At 42.6% G+C, this 21,337-nt stretch overlaps 1 protein-coding gene across 2 annotated transcripts in view; it reads right to left on the minus strand.

The window, feature by feature from the left end:
- The window catches only part of PFDN1 (prefoldin subunit 1), a 62,352-nt gene continuing 41,015 nt past the window's right edge, over positions 1-21,337 (minus strand). Inside the window, exon 4 of one of the 2 annotated variants that reach the window (XM_029942045.1) lies at positions 1-340. In XM_029942045.1, the coding sequence (XP_029797905.1) occupies positions 257-340 (84 nt within the window). In that variant the 3' untranslated portion in view covers positions 1-256. The remainder of the gene's footprint in view (positions 341-21,337) is intronic. The other variant, XM_029942046.1, reaches the window with a different exon arrangement.

The following is a 21,337-nucleotide window of genomic DNA, read 5'->3' on the forward strand; positions in this document are numbered from 1 at the left end:
TGGGTGGGGGAACAGATTCCTTTTATTGGCCTAACCAGCATAACTAGTAGTAGGTCTGGGCAGAGCTCCCCTGTCTGGCTCCCATCTTCCCTCTCCTGTAGGGCAGGGGTGGCAGGCAAAGCCGGGATCAGGGTGAAGTAGAAAACAGGGTTACCAGATCATTCAAATAAAAAGTCCATCGGGGCAGAAGGAGTTTCCCCATACAGGTCCCTCTGCCAGAAATGGAAGGGGGCAGGAAGCTTTCACTAGAGGTTTCCTACTGTGCCCTCCGTGCCATCAGCATCTCCCGGATGTTGTCCTCAGCTTCCTTCACACTCCGCTCCAGGTAGGATTTTTTCTGCTGCAATATGACAAAGAAACCAGGGTTAGCAGGTATGGGCCAGGCTGGCTGAAGCAGCTTTTCTACCCAATGGTAACGGCTTCTCCTCTGTGAACACTGACTTCCACTAGCATGTTGTCTCTTGGGGGCTGGTACACCCACACTTGCCCAGAGTGCTCCCCTCATCCTACCCACAGGCATGAGGGAGGGAGGGGGAGGCTATTTGGTGCAGGAAGCAGAAGTGCTCTGTGGAAGGCAGCTGCACTCTTCCCCCAGAAGGAAGTGAACTCAAAACAGGCGTCTCAGTACATGAAGTTACACCAGACAGACAAAGGCCAGGAAATTCCAGGACAAAGCTCCGGCCACATAACAGACTGTCTCTCAAGGTTTTCCATGGCCCGGGCCAGGCGCCTGTAGCCACCACTGCTGCAGAACGGATGGCCCTCCGCTCTGTCTAGTGAGACGGCAGGCTGCACGAGTGCTAAGAAGTTGTATCACACGTCTCATGGAGGCAGATGAGTCAGGATGAAATCTGCTTTTCTAATGAAACTGCTGCCTGCCAGGAATCCAGGACAGTGACACACGGAGTAAAACAGACCTTTTGGAAGTTTACCTCCCTACCCCATCTGGGTCCTAAATTAAAAATCTCAACTTAGACAAAGAACTGAAACTACTTTCAGGAGCCACATCTGGGCCAGGATTACAAAAGATTAGCTTAGTCAAAGGAAATGATGTCTGTACATTATTTGCCCTATGGTCACCCCAAAAATATGGTGGCTTCACCACTGGTCCCTCCCCTGAGGACATACTGTGGCTACATTCTCACTTGACATGAAATGAGCCTCCATTCTTCAAGAATACTCAGAATAATCCCCTTTCTAAGGGTGCATGTGACTAAGCCACACTGGAGTCCGTAAGGCAAAGCCCTATCCAGACAGCTTCGATGCGTCCAGTGCCCTTCTCTCTCTCACCCCTACACTCCAGCAGCTATGGATTCACTATGTTCCACGTGACCTGGAAAAGACTGGGCCAGAAAACAGGTGAGCAGCCTGGCCTGACAGGCCTTCCTTGGGAACTGATACCCAACCAAACCACCGAGGCAGGAAAATCGGAATGAAGACCTCTGGTGCTTGAGGCCGTCACCATTAAAGGCTCTGGTGCCCCTCTACACATCCCTGTGTCTAACTTCTCCCACCCTCTGTCCAGATACTTGTTAAATGAAACATTTCAGAGACTTTTTTCCTATAGGCTCCAGTGCTGTGGCATCTTTATCAGTTCTTATAGGAGCCTCTGATTCCTGTCTGGCTTCTCCTAACTTCAAATCTCTTGAAGGCTAGAAAGAGCCATATCTCTTTCCTCCTCTCCCCTCTGTCCAACTTCCACAGTATTCCTTACCAAACAACAGGAGCTCCATAAAACTCACAATGGCCACAGACGTATGCTGTTGCTAAGGAATTTATTACATTGCTATACCTCATAGAGTCCTATCATTGTGATATCAGAATAGGAACTCAAAGTTCCTTTGATAAACAACCCCTAGACTTTACATGTGATGACTTAAGAGGGAAATACTAATAACTCCTGACACACCACTGAAGAATGTACACGTACTGGGTGTTGCACAGAAGGGGAGCAGCAGTTAAAGAGTGAGGGCCATGTACCATCTGGGCACCTTCCCAGACATGTGAGAATCTAAGGAAAAAGCCAGTGGGGCAAGCGGAGCTGTGCTCCCACAGCATCAGCTGGGGCCCAGGGACCCAGGTCCACTGCATTCCATCTCTGTCAACTCGCTGCCCCAGCTGGGAAAACTAAACAGCTAGAGCTTGAAAAGCCAGAGCTTAAAACATCAGTCAGAGCTTTTCTACCTAGCATACAGACCTCTGGACAAACAAGTTCAGGTTATAATTCTTAAAATTTTTTAGTGTTTATTTATTTTGAGAGAGAGACAGAGAAAGAATGAAAGCTGGGGAGGGTTAGAGGGGAAGGGAGACATAGAATCTAGAGCAGGCTCCAGGCTCTGAGCTCTCAGCACAGAGCCTGAACTGTGAAATGACGGCCTGAGCCGAAGTCAGAGGCTCAACTGACAGCTGCCCTCAGGTTATAATTCTTACTTTTAAAATTCATCATTTTAAGTATCTTTCATCTTCCACTTTCAGTTTTGTGATTTTTTTTCACAATTTTTACTTCATAACTTAAAGTCTTCAAGTTTCAAAAAATAATGCAAAATAAACTTGTCTAACTTTAATTACTTAAACTTTCTGCACATTAAAATTTTTATTTCAGGAGCACCACAGTGGCTCAGTCTGGTAAGTATCTGACTCTTGTTTCGGCTCAGGTCATAATCTCATGGCTCGTAGGATCAAGGCCCACATGGGGTTGTATGCTGACAGCGCGAGCCTGCTTGGGATACTCTCTCTCCTTCTCCTCTCCTTCTCATGCTCAGGCTTGCTCGCTTGCTCTCTCTCAAAATAAATAAAACTTTCTTAAAAATTTAAAAAATAAAAAAAAAACTTTATATCATTCTAACAGATGGGTCATTCCTAACACAGAGGGAGGGACCTGTTTTTTAACTTTTTCAGCAGTTTCTGTCTCATCCTTAAAGACACTTAAGCCAAGGAGACCTTCACAATCAAACCTGATTCAGAATATGTGATGTGTGATGAACTGAATTGTCTCTCACAGAAAGATACGTTGAAGTCCTAATCCCCAGGATCTGTGGATGTGGCCTTATTCGGAAACAGGGTCTTTGCAGAGGTAACCACATTAAAATGAGGTCATAATTAGGGTTGGCCCTAAATCCAATGATGAGTATCCTTATAAAGCCACATAAAGACAAAAGGGACATAGAGACAGAATGCCATTCCTTGATAGAGGCAGAAAGGGAAGGATGTATCCATAACCCAAGGAAGGCCAAGAAGGGTTACCAACAGAAGCTAGGAAGAGGAAGAAAGGATTTTTCTCCACAGGCTACACAAGGAAAGTGACTCCACAACACCTGGATTTTGGATTTCTAGCTTCCAAAACTTGTGAGAAAATAATTTTGTGTTGTTTTAACCCACCCAGGTTATGGGGTGCCTGGGTGGCTCATGTTAAGCCTCTGACTCTTGGTTTCGGCTCAGTATCAGTATCTCACATTTTGTGGGTTTGGGCCCCGCATCAGGCTCTGTGCTGACAGTGCAGTGTTTGCTTAGAACGCTCTCTCCCCCTGTCTGCTCCTCCCCTCCACTCATGTGCACACTCTCTCTAAACAAACAAACAAACAAAAAAACCACCTAGTTTGTAGTAATTTGTTAAGAAGCTCTAGGAAACCATGAAATGAGGGATGTCCCAGAGAATGAATCTACGCAAAGTTCTTAAGTATCCACATCTTCTGACCACACTGAATCCTAGAGGCCTGGGTAATGATTCCTGAAAGTATACTGGGACCTGTACTTCTCCCAAAAAAATTGTGGTAGAAATGATCCAAATAGAAACCATACAGAAAGGATGCAAAAAATTAAGGAAACAATTATTAAGTCAACCTTGAATTTCTACATCTTCTTCCTAAAACTACTCACCAAACCAGAAATTTTGTAGGCCCCAGTCTCCCCCATTTCTGTGACAACTCCATTCTTGCGAATGCTGAAAATCTTTGGTGCCACCTTTGAATCTTCCTTCTTTCACATCTGACATGTAATCAAATCCTATGAACACCATCTCAAAATGTATCCATAATCTGACCTTAATAAATAACCTAAGTGGTCTCCCAAGTTTATTTATAGTTTGAGAAAGAGAGCATGAGAGCACACATGCATACGCAGGAAAGGGATGGGGGAAAGAGAGAATCTTAAGCAGACTCCATGCTAATCTCAGAGCCCGATCCGGGGCCCAATCCCATAAACCACGAGATCATGACCTAAACCTAGAGATAACAGATGATGCCACCCAGGTGCCCCTCTTCTGCCCTCTGATCTGCTTCAGTTTCTTTTTTTTTTTTTTCATTTTTTTAATGTTTTATTTATTTTTGATACAGAGAGAGACAGAGCATGAGAGGGGGAGGGGCAGAGAGAGAAGGAGACACAGAACCGAAAGCAGGCTCCAGGCTCCGAGCCAGCTGTCAGCACAGAACCCGATGCGGGGCTCGAACCCACGAATGTGAGATCTGACCTGAGCCGAGGCTGGAGGCCCAACCGACTGAGCCACCCAGGTGCCCCTTCAGTTTCTTCTTTACACAGTGTTCAGAGTCCTCTTTTAATGTTCCAATCACTTCCCATTTCAAAGTAAATGGCAAAGCCCTTTTGAAAAGCCATGTTTAGACTTATCTCAGCAGACTCTGACCTCAACCCCCTCTCACCCACTCAGCTCCAGCAACCCTGGCCTTCCACCACCAACTCTGCACTGCCCCTCCAACCCACCACCATGCTCCTGCTTGGCTTTTGCACTTTGGCTCTGTTAGGAACTCTCTTCCCCACATACCCACAGTACTTGCTCGCTCACTTCCTTCAGGCCTTTCTCAAATGCCTCTTCATAGAGAACGCTAGGATTATACAGCAGCTCCATGCTCCCTATTCTCACCCTGATTTTTGCCTGCACAGCCCGTCACCACTGGAAGAAGCAGTATTTGTGGATCTTCCCTTACAAGAAAGGAAGGTCCAGGATCATGGGCAAGACTGTGTTCTCTTCGATGATATAATTCCAGTGTCTAGAAAAACGGCTGCCAAATGGCAGGAACTCAGTACTTGTTGAAAAGTACATTATGGGAAATGAGGACTCACTGATTTACTTGTATACACACTGCTGCTTTGTAGTTCTCACAACCTGAATGAGGATCACCAACAGAGCAAGCAGAGGTAAAAACTGACCATCTCCTTCAAGATGGTTTTCAGTTTGGGGCATTGCCTTCTAACCTCTGCCCCTGGTATATACAAGTCTAAAACTCAACCCTCCTGATGTCCATGGGAAAATCAAAGGCTTGGCTTCCATAAACAGAACAGGCCCTAAGGTTCAGGCCCCTTGATCAGATCAACCTGTGAAACTAAAAACACTATCCCAGTTTCCCATGCCCCATAGTTAGAAATCCTTGAGAAAATGTGCCAAGACTGGCTGGGGCTGTCAGGAGCTCCAGGGGAATTAATGACCACTTTGTCAACTCCCTGAGGCCTTTCAGAACCACACCTTCCAGCAGGAGTCCCAGGAATGCATCTGCTGCATCTGCTGGCCTCACTGCAGAGCATTTTTGTGTCTTGCTGAGCAATCTCCCTCAGAACCCTAGGAAACTCTAGTGGAATCAAACCACAGCGCCCTGGATGCAGAGACATTCTTGTGGGACCTTGTTCTGGAGCGAAGTTCTGAGATTTCCTTTGGGGCTCAGCAGGGCCAGGAAATGACTCTGCTAGGGCTACTGCTCCTCAGCCTAGGGCTCTCCTTTCTCGGAGTCAGGCTGAGCGGCTAGTGTTCCACTCACATCCTCCCATTAAGGAAAGAGGCTCAAGTCTCCAGAACTTTTCTGACATCACATAATCTCTCAGAGACACTTCTCAAGTAATTCAGCTTTTGATGCTCTATCTCTACAGACTTTTTTCCTCAGAAACTCCCCCCCCCCACTTTCTCTAATATTTTTCCTATCTGTCATTTCTTAAGAGCATAGAAAGTAGTTTTTCCCTCTCATCCTCTATTTCCCCATTTGTAAAATGAGGATTTAGACAATACCAGTATCCGAACTCCCCCATTATGACTCTTTAGTCACAAAACTTTTTCTTCAAATACACTCTTGTCTTAAAGACAAATAAGACAGGTAAAACAGAACTGAGGAAAGGGGGGGGTTATGGTGGATAAAGGCAGACCTTCCAGCTTGTCCCCTCACTCCAATCCAGTACAGAGTCAGTAGAAAGGGCCATCTTGATTCCCTTCCACTCCTGATGTTCTAGGAAATCTGTGTTCAGAGGCCCTTTGCTCTGAATCCCAGGTCAGATCCTGAATTTGACCTACCCTGGCCAAACACTTCTCCCTTACGCTGAATCCGTGGCTTCCAGATTCTGTAGACCATTGCTAACTTACAGATCTCCTGTTAATCTAGAAGGGCAAAGCAAAGGCTACCTTCTCACTGTTGCTCCCATGACTTCCAAATTATAAAGCCCAGAGCCTCAGTGATTCTCATGTTCTGTCAGTTTGCAGAACTCTAAAATGGCCAGAGGGTGCCAGCTGCCCACACAGGGGAAGTTTAGCAAGAGACCAAGAATTCACCGAAGGCTGAGAAGGCATGTCTTAGCAGATTGAGGGGGGTGAAGGGGGAGGTACACTGTGATGAACGCAGAGAAACAAAAGGAGGAAGAGAAAATAAGAAAGGCAACGTGGAGGCACAATCAGAGAAGTCAGGAAGGGAAATGAGACAGAGACAGGCAGGGCTACAGCAAGCAGAAGCAGGGCAGAGCTCTGAAAGTGCAAGTGAATGGGTGAAGAGCACTCACCAGAAGCAGGCCAGACAGGCCAAGCCTGACCGGGAACCGAAAGCTAAGAAACAACTAACTGGTCGACAGACACGGATCTACTTGTGAACTCATGAGGGTGCAACCACTTCACCATTAAGGATACAACTAGGCTATAAGGGAACTTCTGAACTAGAACACAGGCTGGGAGACCAGCTCAAAGAATGAGAAAGCAATTTTACGCATGGAGCAGAATATAAGAGAAATCTGAATCATTGTCTCTGCATCTTTTAGAAACTGCTTTCAAAACCTCTTTCAAAGGTTCCTCTGCTAAAAGACTTGGTTCAGCTGAGCACCCATCTTTTCTCCCAGGTGTTCTCTTAACACTCCTACTGGATGGGGTCAGAGTCCCAAATCCTACCTGTAATCACATGCTCAATCTGCCCAAGTCAAATCTCTACATTACTCAACACCTTATGGCAGAAATAAGTGGGAGTGGGGGAAGGTTTATTCTTTCCTCCAAACAACAGTGTTTGGCTCCTAGGTCCCCTAGAGTTTAGGTGATTTCTACCAGTGTTGCCCTCCCTAACACAGCTTCATTTAAGTCCAAGAGAAAGCCCATCCCATCAGACCACCCAGGAAAGAAAGTAGAAACTCCTAGGTAAGCACAGAGCCAGAAGGGGCAACAATTTCAGTGCACATGGTGCTGATTAGGCCACACCCAAAGAATCATTACATTTGGGGGCATCAGACTTAAAAGGGATAGACAGGCCAGTAAATCATGTCAAGTGGCTCAGAAAAGATTAAGAGGAGAAGGAAACCTGACCATGTCCTTAAATATCTAAAGCAATGGCTCTTAAAATGTGGTCCCCGGAATTTTTCCAGAATCAGCAACTCCTGAGAACCTGTCAGAAATCCACAATCTCAGGGCCCAACCCAGACCCAGTGAATCAGAAATTCTAGGGATGGAGCCCAGCACTCAGTGTTTTTACCGCCCTCCAGGTGAACCTGAGGCACTTTTAAGTTTGAGAACTACTGTTCAAAAGTGAGAGTCAGCAGAGGGCTAAAGAGACATTATCTCAGGCTCTGTGAGGATGTCTCTGTCACAACTACTCAACTCTACCATCACAGCATAAAAGCTGCCACAATGTGTCAACTAAGTGGTTCCCTGAAAATGAATGGGAATAGTTCTAAAAACACAGAAACAAACAGCAAACTGGATCTGGCCAGCAGGCTATAGTTTAAGAACCTCTGTTCTTAAAAAGCAGTCTTAAAAGAACTGAACCCAGCAGGTAAAGATTTCAGAGATCTTTAACTTTCAATAAAAGTTGCCTGATTGGAAAAGCCCAAATTTCTAACCATCCATCCTTCCGATTCATTCATTCATTCATTCAGTCCAGTGCCAAACCATATCTCTTTTTTCTTCCCAAACTCTGGTCCTTGAAGTTTGTGGCCGGAGTCTACAATATACTGGACACTGTCCCTCATTCAATGATGGCTCACAGTCTTCCTCTCTCCACCACTGCTACACTACTCAAGGTGACTCCAACAAAAATGCAGATGATCCATTCAATACCATGACCTCCCCTGCCCTCACCCCACCTCAGCCACCCAGCCCAGCCACATGCTAAAGACCATGTCAGTACCACGAACCACACCACCTCAAAACGTCAGCTTTACCATTGCTACTTCACATTTTCCCACGTCACTTACCTGATAACTCTAGCATGTCTTCAACCTCATCCCAACAACAAGGTTTTCATTACATATTATGCTTCCATGGCCTTTTCTCTCCTACTCAAGCTAAGCTTCCACAGTGCACCATTTATATTTAACCCCTTATAAATACTTTTTCCCCTCTGCTCTGCTCTCCCTCTGTTGCTCTTGCCTGGCAAAATGCCAATGCAAGTTAAACCCAACCATCTGCCTACTCCATGCTTATACCTAGATGCTGCTAAGGAACATGTAAATGTGCTGGTTTCACTTTAATTTCAGGACCATGAATCTCAAATGGGCACTCAACACTGTCCCAGTATTCTATTAAACTAACTGCACTTGTGTGCTCTCCAAAATAGCTACTTCACCTTGTTTCCTCTCATCTCCTATACTCTCTCCCCACCACCTCCTTCCGAAGGCACTGAGAAAATACAAGCACTCTGAGCACAATTCCCTCTTCTTCCCACTACCACGTCTTCTACCTGACCTGCACTGAAACCTATACCCTCTTCTTTTCCTACTGTTGAAATGAATAAACACAACCCTTCCACTTGGGTACTGGTTCCATCTCCATTCACCTCAAAACTTCCACTGCTGCAGTCAGCCTTTTTCTATCTTCCTAATTTTCCATTTCCCTTTCTCTGCAAGATCTTGTTGAGGCAAATCACTTTTTTTTTTTCCCCTTAATGTTTATTTTTGAGAAAGAGTGCGTGGGCAGGGGAGGAACAGAAAGAGAGAGACAGAGAATCAGAAGTGGGTTCCATGCTTTAGTGTAAGGCTGGACATGGGGCTTGAACCCACAAGATCATGGCCTGAGTCAAAGTCAGAAGCTCAACCAACTAAGCCACCCAGTGGCAGCAGCTGATTTAAGACAAATCACTTTAAAAACCCTTTCTTGTCCTCACATTCCCTGCAGGTACTGGCCCCTTTCTTTCTTTCTCTTCTTATCAAAATTTCTTGAACCAATTATTTTTAGTACCTCCCTCTACTTCCTTACCTCCCATTTGCTCCCCAGATATCTCCAGTTACTACTGTAGTTATTTTTAATAGAGCAGAGGAATCTGTTACAATCTTCTTGTAACTCTGTGACTCTCTGGCCCAAATACTCTATAAATCTTCCAAAAAAACTAAGTTTTACTATTTCAGTTTATCTTATTTTGCCCTACTCTTACAAGAGCAAGAGAATCCAACCCACAGTGTTTACAGCGGTGTTTGGCCTGTGGGCATGATAAAGCGGTAGGGGGAAAGGGTGCGCCCTCTCATAGAGGAAGTAAGGGGAGGACCTTGCATTCTTGGATGTGGAGGTGCACCTGACTCAACTGTGAGGGCAAGACTGGCAGGGAGATCTGTGACGCCAACGGCTGAAGTCAATTCAGTGCTACTCTCTGCCTCAAGCAAATCAAGAATTTCAGTTTCCTTACAATTCAACAAAAAGATGAACCCAATTTAAAAAATGGGCCAAGGACTTGAACAGACATTTCTTCAAAAAATATATATGAATGGCCAATAAGTACATGTCCAACCTCATTAGTCCTTAGGGAAATACAAGTAAAAACCACAATGAAAAAAAAAAAACCACACACAATGAGAGACCACTTTATACCCATTAGGATAACCCAGATCAAACCCAGAAAACAGACACTGGCAAAGATGTGGCGATATTAGAACTTGCATATACTGCTGGTAGGAATGTAAAATGATGCAATGGCTGTGGAAAAGAGTCTGGCAGTTTCTTAAGAAGTTAAAATATAAAATTGCCACATGACCCAGCAATTCTACTCCTAGGCATATACTCAAAGAAAAATGAAAAGAGCTATTCAAACAAAAATATTCGTAACAGCCAAAAACTGTAAACAACCCAAGTGCCCATCAATTGACAAAATGTGACACCCATATAAGGGAATACTTTGGGGCTGTCAAAAGGTATGAAGATGCATGCTACAGCACAGGTGAACCTTGAAAACATGGGCAGGTGGCACCTGGGTGGCTCAGTTAACCATGTGACTCTGGATTTTGGCCCAGGTCATGATCTCCTCATGATCTCACCATTATGGGTTCAAGCCCCACCTAGGGCTCTGCACTGACAGTGCCAAGCCTGCTTGGGATTTTCTCTCTCCCTCTCTCTCTGTCCCTCCCCAGTTCATGCTTTCTCTCTCTCTCCTCTAAATAAATAAACTCTACGAAGAAAAAAACAAAACATTGACCTAAGTGGGAGAAGGCTGATACTGAAAACCACATGCTGTATGATCCATTTATATGAATATCCAGAACAGGCAAATCTATACAGACAGACAAAAGATTAAATTCCCCAAGTACTGAGGGAAAGGGGACAAGGATGACTACCTAATGGATAAGGGGTTTCTTTTGGAGGTGATGAAAATGTTCTAGAATCAGACAATGGGCATGGTTGCACAACACTGTGCATTTTATGTTATGTGACCTTTATTTCAATTAAAGATAAAAAAGAATTCCTAGTCTTCTCAAAATGCTGTTCCACAAAGAGAAAAAAACAGGACACGAAAATCCTGTATTTAAAAACAGGCATGGTAGGATGCTTGGGTGACTCAGTCGGTTAAGCAACCAACTCAATTTTGGCTCAGGTCAAGATTCCAGGGTTGTGGGACTGAGCCCCAGATAGAGCTCTGTGCTGAGTGTGGACCCTGCTTAAGATTCTCACTCCCTCTCTGTCTCTCTCACTCACTCACTCACGTCCCCTTTGCCCCTCTCCCCAGCTTGCACTCTTCCTCTCTCTCTCTCAAAAAAAAAAAAAAAAACCCCCCACAAAAAAAACAGGCATGGTAAGGCAAGTTCCTAATGAGTTACTGTCACAGCAAGTCAGTATTTACTCCACACAAAAACTCAGAGTAACACACACAAATTGGGTATGGTAAACTGATGTATTAATTTGTGAAAAGTAACTTTAATGTTATCAGCGGAAGCAATAAACATTTAGATTAATGATTTAATATGGTACTCTGGGAGAGCCAATGAACAAACAAGGGTAAGGAAACTTCTATGTGATCACACTACTTCTTTCCAATCGAAGAGCATATTTATACAACTAAAAAAATAAAGATATGGCAACCGGAAACCCATAAAAGGAACGGGAGGCAGTGAAAACAAACAAGAGCTCAAAGCCACCGTAAGCACAGATTCATGACTCAGAGGCTCCTCCTCTGCTGATCTGTATAGGTCAGCAGAGGGCAGAACTGGAGAACCACAAATACACTCCAGTATCAAAGAACTATTTATACAGCATTCCCAAAAAACTAGCTTTCTTTTCATTAAAAAAGAGAATAGGAAAACTAATAGTTATACCTCTCAGTATCACCAAGGAATTACTGATCTTGAACTGTAAGCTATTCCCCGAGATCAGACCAGCAACCTAGGATCTTTCCTCCCATTGCTTGGATCATTCTAAAGGGCATGGAGAGGTTAGCTCACACCACCCAGTGATACTTCTCCATCCGGGGTGATCCAGGAGCTCACACCATGATGAAATCACTCTATAGACCAGACGTCACAGCTGCCACTTGTCCCAACTCCACACACACCCAAGTTACCATGGAACTGGTACAAACAGAATGGAGTTTAATATGCTGTTAGCTCTGATCTAAGTAGCTGACATAACGCAAATTAAACTTATAATGACTCTAGAATAATAAAAGATCACTTGGCACACTTCTCTTTGCAAATATGATTTAAGGGGTGGTTTTCATTTTACCCTTTCTTCAATTTCCAGTTGCTAGGTCACTAAAAAGCCACTTAAAATCTTTTAGATCAGAGTTGGGGTTTGGGGTTTTTTTCATAAAAGGACCACTAACATCAGAAGGTCCACCTACTAGGAATATCCAAATATGGAAGAGGAACCCCCATTTTTTTCAGAGTATAAATGAAATATACTTTGGGTGGAATCTAGAATCTGGAATCTTGGGTTCCCACTCATCTTCCTCTCTTTCCCTAACTGGTTCTGGTTCTGAGAAGGATATTTTTTGGTCTCCATTTTTTTTAATGCTTATTTTATGAGAGAGTGCGTGCATACGCGCACACGAGCACAGGAGGGAGGGGCAGAGAGAACTCTAAGCAGGCTCCATGCTGTCAGCACCGAGTCGAGTCCAACATGGGACGCAATCCCACAAACTGCGAGATCATGACCGGAGCCACAATCAAGAGCCAGACACTCAACTGACTGAGCCATCCAGGTGCCCGTGATCTTCATTTCTAAATCATGGGCAGAGGCCATGAAATTGAGGAGATGGCTTCACCAGAGAATCCATGGCCATTATGGTACTTGCATTCTGGAGCCCATCAACTAGCCCTACCAATGGCTGTATTTATGGTACACATGGAAGAAGTCCCTGGGCCCTTTGGCCACACTTTGGTGATATACATTTGTTACAAACAGTGGGTCCTTGCATATAATACATAAAGTTACGAGTTATTATAAAATACCCTATAGCAGTTTAAATGAGTGAACTACATATATTAATGTGAGTAGAGCTCCAAAAAAAAAAGTTACTGAAAGATATCAACAGTAGGATCAGTATGATGTCATTTGTTAACTACAAGATGCCATAAAACATGGAATGGAAAGAAAACACACCAAAAACCTGATAGTAATTGCTTCCAGTGAATAGGAATGAAGTTGAGGCGGGGTTGGAAGGGAAGTTACAAAGATTTCAATTTCTTTAGTATTTTATTTTTGAAAAATAAAAAAGTATGTATTAACAAATGCTAACATTTGTTAATTCTAGGTAGTGAGTACACAGGTGTTAATTAAGTTAGCTTTTGTACATCTGTATGTATTTTTTTCCAAATAAACAAAACAAAACAAAACAAAACCCCAACCCTTTATAAGCATTGGTGGCAATATGCTCAAGTGGTAAGCAGCTACTGAGCACCCACCACATGCAAACAACAAATCTTGTATTTAATATTCACTGTGTGAAGGCAATGTCCAGTGATTCACAAGTTTCATGTTAAAAGGTAGGTATTGGGGAGGGCGGGGGTGCTGGCTCTTGGCTGGCCCAGTGGGTCGAATATGTGAATCCTGATCTCAGGGTCATGAGTTCAAGCCTCATCCCAGGTACAGAGATTAAAAAAAAAAAGAAAGAAAGAAAGAAAGAAAAAAAAGTAGGTGTTTTTTAAGGGAGAAATGCTTACTCCTCACCTCCAGTATTCATCTGCTACAGTGCTGGCCTCTATCTACTCTCAGGCTAGTGGTCTTCTGATTGGCATGTTTGGGAAAAGGCAATGCTGCTTAGCTTCTTTTGCTCTACCAGCATCTTCCTTGCTTGCAAAAAGTACACAATCTGTCTAATTTCAGGTGGATCCAAACTTGGGCAGATAATAAAGGAATTCTTTATTGTTCCTCTCTATCAACACCATTGTTGTTGCTATTTTATAGAAGAGCATATTTAGGCTTATAGACACTAAGTAATTTACCCAAAATGGTAGTGAGTGGCAGAATTAAAGGTCAAATTCATATTCATCTGATTCCAGAGTTCATACTCTTAATTATTATGCTACACATATCTGAGCAAAGAAAAGCAGTACCTACTACTTGCCAAGAATCTTGAGATGAACTAAAAAAATATTTTAAAGGTTGAAGATTTTCTTAGTATATACTGAAAGAGGGTAGGAAAGTGCACATATTTATGCATGTGCATATATGAGTGTGTATGAGGAATAGGTAAGGAACTAATTATTAGAACTTTTAACCTTCAAAACTAGTTCAAAATTAGTAGGCATGTTTGCTTTCACTCATTTTAAGCACCCACTTCCCTCAAATATTACTCAGCAGAGTAGATCTTATCTCCTATGCTCTAAATGAACTGTGTTCAACCACTCCCTGCAGCACAGCCCCACGGACAGTGAACTCAACTCTAAGCCTAATCTGACATCACCCTCTACCTTCTACAAACCCTCCCCAAGTACCAGGCTTGCTTCCCTCAGCAGACCAGGATGGCCCAGCTCCAAGGCCAGGGCTACTAAGAGAAGGCCAAAAGGCATTTGCAACTCAAGTCTGAGTTGACAGCTTCTGCTACCACCACAAAACCAAGAGCCTGAACAGCCTCCTAACCAGGGAGGGACTGGTCCCTGTCTCAGCAGGGGCTTGCCCATGTGAGCAGTCACTTAGGTTTTTGGACTCATACTACACACTGCCTTACACCTCTAGAAAGAGTTTTACATCCTGGTGCAGTGCCCTTGGGCTCAGTCCATGCAACTCATTAATTCTTTTTCTAGCTACCTTTTCTCCTTAGTTGACCTAATCCAGTTCTATAACTTTAAATGCCACCTATAATAGATAATTCTCAATTATAGTTCACTAGCCTAGAGCGCCAGATTCATATATTCAACTATCTGTTCAGTATCTCTACCTGGGTATGACAAACCAAACTTTCAATTTGCCTTTAAAATTACTTTTGAGGAACGCCTGGGTGGCTCAGTCAGTTGAGCATCTGGCTTCAGCTCAGGTCATGATCTCACAGTTTGTGGGTTCGAGCCCCACATCGGGGCTCTGTGCTGACAGCTAGCTCAGAGCCTGGAGCCTGTCTTCAGATTCTGTGTCTCCCTCTCTCTCTGACCCTCCCCTGCTCGTGCTGTCTCCATCTCTCTCAAAAATAAAACATTAAAAAAATTTTTTTAATAAAATTACTTTTGAAACCTGAAGGATCAACAAGGTAACAATGACCAATGAATTACCAATAGCACATCTGTTCCCATAAACATGTGCAATTTCTGTGGAGCCCAGGACACATGGAATGCTGTGTGGAAACCATACTAAATGAAGAGCACTAGCACTGGGAATAACCATTTGCCCAGAACAAGTAGTACTTATACAAAGTGAGAAGAAATAATGAAGATTTCATTCATTTTAGCCTTAACACTTTTCTCTTAAACCATTCCAATCTCCTTTACCACTCCACTCCCAGACTTCTGTTGCCACAATTTCCTTTATCTGAAATGCTCTATCCTCTGCCCCAGCCCTGCATCAAGCAAAATTCTAACTGACCTTCAAGGCCAAGGTGAAATGACCCCTCTCCCATGAACACACTCCATCTCTCTCCAAGAGGAGAATGAGTGATACATGGGGAAGAAGGAGGGCCCAAAACTGTGAGTCCTCTCTTTCATCCCTACATCCAATTGTCTTTGGCTCTACCTTAAAATATATTTGGAATCTGACCACCTCCTCTAGCACTGCCCTGGTCCAAGCCACCATCAAACTCTCCCCCTGGATAATGCAACAGTCTCTTAAGAGATCTCCTTGCTTCTACCCTTGCCTCCTGTACTTTATTTTTAATATAGCACCCAGTGTGGTCCTTTTAAAATACGAATCAAGGGATGCCTGGGTGTCTCAGTCAGTTAAGCACCTAACTCTCGATTTTGGCTCAGGTCATGATCTCACAGTTGTAAGAATGAGCCCCACGCAGGGCTCTGCGCTGCACATGGAGCCTGCTTGAGATTCTCTCTCTCCTTCTCCCTCTCACCCTCCCCTGCTCATGCTCTCTCAAGAAACAAAAACAAAAAGCAATATGAATCAGATCATGTTCACCTGTTCAAAACCACCTAAAAACTCCCAATTCCAGAGCACAATCCAAAACCTTTAATACGGCCTGCAAGTCCTATGTAATCTACTCCTCGGCCACTCCCTGATTCGAATATTCTCTACCTCACTCAGCTGCAGGTGAACTGGCCTCCTTGCTTTCTCCCAACTCATCAATTACACTCTCACCTTCAGGTTTTTATACTTACTGGTCCCTCTGCTTGGAAGCCTCTTCTCCCAGATGTAAACAGAGCTTGATTCCTCACTCCCTTCAGCTTCTGTTCAAGTATCACCTTACAAGTAAAACCTTCCCTGTCAACACTATATAAAATAGCATATACACGCCCATCATTCTCCATCTCCTGACTTCATGATATCTTTCTGTTTAGCACTTATAAGCTATACTGTTTATTATCAGTTGCTCCCTCTCATTCTCTAAAATATAAGCTCCATGCCCATCAGGGTCTTTGCTAATTTTGTCTTCACTGCATTTAACAGTGCAAGGCATATATCAAGTACAAGAGACTGTGTTCCTTAATGTATGAAAGTAAAAACAAAAAGTCTCCAGTTAGACATGCCCCCAAAGTACGATGTATAATCAAGATACTCTGCAAACATTTAATAATGCTTTTGAAAAATATGCATATGCTTCTTCTGGCCTAACAACTATGATTGGCTAAAGCCTTATGTCATGAATCTAGGAATTGCTCAATCATCCCAAAGGAATCAGTTTTAAATCAGTTCAGCCTCTGATATGAAAAGCACCTAAGTTTGAAAGTTTGGTCAAACGTGGGGTGCCTCGGTGGCTCAGTGGGATAAGCATCCAACTCCTGGTTTCAGCTCAGGTCATATCTCACAGTTCGTGGGCTGATGATGTAGAGCCTACTTGGAATTCTCTCTGCTCCTCCCCTGTTCATGCTCTCATCTCAAGATGAATAAACTTTAAAAAAATAAATAAAAGCTTAGTCAATCAATATTTTAGAGTTTAGTTTGAAACCTGAACCAGTTTAAGGCTTCAACTATACACTCAAAAGCTCCTTCTTTCTCTTATGTTTTTTATCACCACCTACCTAAAGAGAGGAGAAAGTACGCATGAATTAAGGCTTCAAATATGAACTCCAAAGAAAGCCCAGGTTCTTAGCAGAAAGTCAAGTTTTCTTTACGAATTTCTAGAGCTGATTAAATTCAACCACAAATTACATCTGTGTTGTGCTACTTGTGAAGATTAAAGCCAGTTACGTCATTTCACATGAATCACAAGACTTAATCATATAAATAGCACAGATAGTCTTGAAGACTGTGTTCTACGTTATGCATTTGAGAACCGTCAGTTCAATTAAAATCTTGCGTTCATTAAATTTGGGAGTACGACAGGTTGGTGACTTAAGAAATGTCTAAAAGTAAGCATTCCCTGGGGTGCCTGGGGCATCTCACTTTGGTTCGGGTCATGATCTCACTGTTGGTGAGTTTGAGCCCCACATCGGGCTCACAGCTGTTGGCACAGAGCTTGCTGCAGATCCTTGGTCTACCCCCCTCTCTGCCCCTCCCTCACTTACACTCTCTCTTGGAAAATGAACATTTATTTAAAAATAAATAAATAAGCAAGCAAGCATTCCCAAAGCCTGTAGTGTCCAAGTGCTCAGATCCCAAGCTTTAGGTAAACATCAGGATCTTCATTAATAAAAACTTTCCCAAGACATTCCCTCAGCAAAAAAAAAAAAAAAAAAAAAAAAAATCTCTAATAAAAGTAATCCATTTAAAGCAGTCAGGTTCAGACTACTTGCCCCCACCCCCACCCCAAAAAAAACCCAAAAAACAAACTGTACAAATGAAGAGATTTTGGATAGGATTTCAGATACAAAAATAAGCAAGTGACTTAAGAATATAAAAATCAATAATCCCACAGGTGGTCAACACAAACTATAAAATACCAGGAGTATAACTGAAAATCTGGTCCTAGTTTTCATATACTCCACCACTGGTAAATACACAGGAGATAGGAAAGGCATTTAAACCATTCCTTTGTGATCAACAGTTTTATAAACAAGTACTAGATTGCTATCTCTACTTCATATGCCATTATCTCTATTATCAGAAAGAAGTGAAGGCACAGAGACCTCAAAAGCCAAATCCAAGAACAGCTTTATGCTGGCACTGTGGGCACTCCAGGTATACTGGAGTCAAATGTGTGGTTAATTTTATCAAACAACTTGACTCTAAACAGTGAGCACTCATAGGTCTAACAGGAGACCAAGAGAAACCTAATGGAGGACCAGGGGGAGGGGAAGAGGGAAAGAGAGTTGGGGAGAGAGGGATGCAAAACTTGAGAGACTATTGAATACTGAAAACAAACTGAGGGTTGAAGGGGGAGGGGGGAAAAGAGGTGGTGGTGATGGAGGAGGGCACCTGTGGGGAAGAGCACTGGGTGTTGTGTGGAAACCAATTTGACAATAAACTATTTAAAAAAATTAAAAAATAAAAAATACACAGTGAGTTAGCGAAAAGTACTCAACAGAAAGATTTCGTTATTCTCACATGAACTCCATTTGTAATCACCATTCTCTCCTTCTCACCTTCTCTCACACACTGACTGCATATTTCCACTGTCAAAAGTCACATTTAAAAGACTAGCAAAAGACCATAATCACCTAGTTACTCTCTAGCATAACTACTGATCAGAACATGCTCTTTGAGGGCCCCAGCTCTGGCTCTGCACTGTAAATGGATGTGGGTGCGTAAGCCCTATGGGCTTGGGAAAGGGAGAGCTCAAACAATGTTCTTGTCAGCACTTCAAACAAAAAATCCATTCAATGAGAATGGCACCATGTTCCTTCTGCCCTTTCTCCCTAGGAACTAAATTAAACAGATTACAGACAGTGGCAAAAGCTGGCCTTAGAACAGCCTCCCTCCTATTTGTTATTTTTAGCAATTTAGTCCGACAACGCCTGACAACTAAACATGCCTAGAATAGCTAAAGGGAGGGGGGATTATCAGATACTACCAGCAAAAAAACACTAGTCACCACTTCCTCCAACCCTAAGGAAGAATAATTTTCCATGTCTTTATAGCATCATCCAGAGTTTGAGCTTTTAGAGTCTCATATAAAAACAGACTGTGTAGAAAACATCAGTGGAAACCGATAATGCTTCCTGATCTAGAGGACTGTTCCACCCTCACGTTTTCTTAAAAACAAAAGCAGAAGCAAGTGAAGTAAGTTATTTTACACAAAAGTTAGGAGTGTCCATTTTCTAAGAATTCCCTCACCAGATAATTATGTACCTAAAAAAATGCCTTCATGAATAGTGAAGGAATTCAAAAATTATTATGCTGGTAAACAGGTGAAAGACATGTTTGCAAGTAGAACAAGGTGAAGTGGGAGAAATTCTTCTAATTAATCAAAATTAGGAAGAAAGCATCACCCATAAACACCCTAGTTATAAATGAAATAATGTGGTGAAAAATCTCTGAAAAATGAAAAAATAGAAAAGTAAAGTCCTGGGGCACCAAGCTACCTCAGTTAGTTGAGTATGTGACTCCTGATTTTGTGAGTTCAAGCCCCACGATGGTGTAGAGATAAATAAAATATAAACAAATAAATAACATCTTTAAAAAAAATCATGTCCTAAGCAGTGTAAATATCTTCATCAGATTAAAATTCATAAAAACAAATGTTTTAATATTTAGTAAGATAAAATGTCCATGAACATTTAGGAATTTAATAATTTATGAGCATTTTCTGAATATTTTTGGCCACTATTCTACATAGCATGTCTTTTCTTTTTTTTTAATTAAATTTTTGTGGTTTTTTATTTATTTTTGAGAGACAGAGAGACAGTGTGAGCAGGGGAGGGTCAGAGAGAGAGAGGGAGACACAGAATCTGAAGAAAGCTCCAGGCTCTGAGCTAGCTGTCAGCACAAAGCCTGACGTGGAGCTTGAACCTACGAACCGTGAGATCATGACCTGAGCCGAAGTCGGACGCTTAACCGACTGAGCCACCCAGGCGCCCCATCAAGTGTTTTCTAAGATAGTACAGGATTAAACAAAAACACTACAAATGAATAAAATGATGTATTCCTGGGTATGTTACTTTAATTTATGTTTGTGGAATTCATTCAGCTTCATCTAAAAGTATCTCTAAAATGTATAATGCCTAATATAAACTACCTTAAGCCATCACATATACATTTGTGATTTCAGTAATTTAAGCAACTACTACAAAGATATCAAAAGAGATATGTTACCTTGTATTACATTTTAACTGGCAAAGCTGTAGGCACACAACTACTTTTATTTTAGCTTCAAAGCAAAGGATTCCAATTAACTTCATAAATTAAATCTGGACATGAAAAGAAACTGGTCTGGTTTCGGTTTTGCTCCTTCCATCTTATCATTTGAAGGGGGCATTTTTGTGCTCCTAAAGTGTCAATTAAGAAGACGACTAATGTTATAATGATAAACTTCATAGATGTGACCACAGAGACCTTCTAATCTAACCCCTCGTTTTACAGATAAGGAAACTGAAGCCTAGAGTACAGCAAGAGCTAAGGGTGCCTGGGTGGCTCAGTTAGTTGAGCCTCGACTCTCAATTTCAGCTCAGGTCATGATCCCACAATTCATGGGATAGAGCCCCACGTCAGGCTCTGTGCTCTCTCTGCCCCTCCCCCACTGGTGTGACCAGGCATGCAAAATCAATAAACTTAAAAAAAAAAAAAAAAGGTTCAGCAAGGGCTAGAATCCAGATCTCATAACTCAATAGAAGGTATTTAAATTAGGAATCTGAGGTAATGAATGCTCTGTTGTAAATCTAGCAGACTTGGAACTATTTATGGTTCAAGTATCAGTTTGGATCTTGTTCTTTCGAACTGACATGCAGAATGCTCAGTAATACAGGTGTGGCCTGTCCACATTGAGTATCGAACAACTCACTTCCTCTGTCCAGTATCTATTACTTCAAGTTAAAGAAGACCTGTACAACTGACCAGAATCAAAATGTGAGATAAAAACAAAAGTATACTGATTAACTTCCCCTTACCACCTAGATAAAGAGGAGGGAGATATGCAATAACGTGAAAGAAAATACAAAGTCTACATCATCAAAAGAAATCATTCTCTAGGCAGGCTGAAAGTGACTGCAGGAACTCTCCAGTATGGGAGGGAAGAGGATAAAGACAAGTATTTATGGTCAGGCACAGAGAAAAGTTAGACCATATAAAAAATAAAGCAGCAAAGCTTGAAGTCAACAACCCTCTGAAACATTCAAAGGGATAGTCTGGTGTGGGTACAGACAAATATTCCAAGGAGGAAATCAAGGCACTCTGGGAATGTATCCTAGAAGAAACGATGAACAGAAT

The sequence above is a fragment of the Suricata suricatta genome, chromosome 6 (genome assembly GCF_006229205.1).
Source record: "Suricata suricatta isolate VVHF042 chromosome 6, meerkat_22Aug2017_6uvM2_HiC, whole genome shotgun sequence".
Classification (NCBI taxonomy): Eukaryota; Metazoa; Chordata; class Mammalia; order Carnivora; family Herpestidae; genus Suricata; species Suricata suricatta.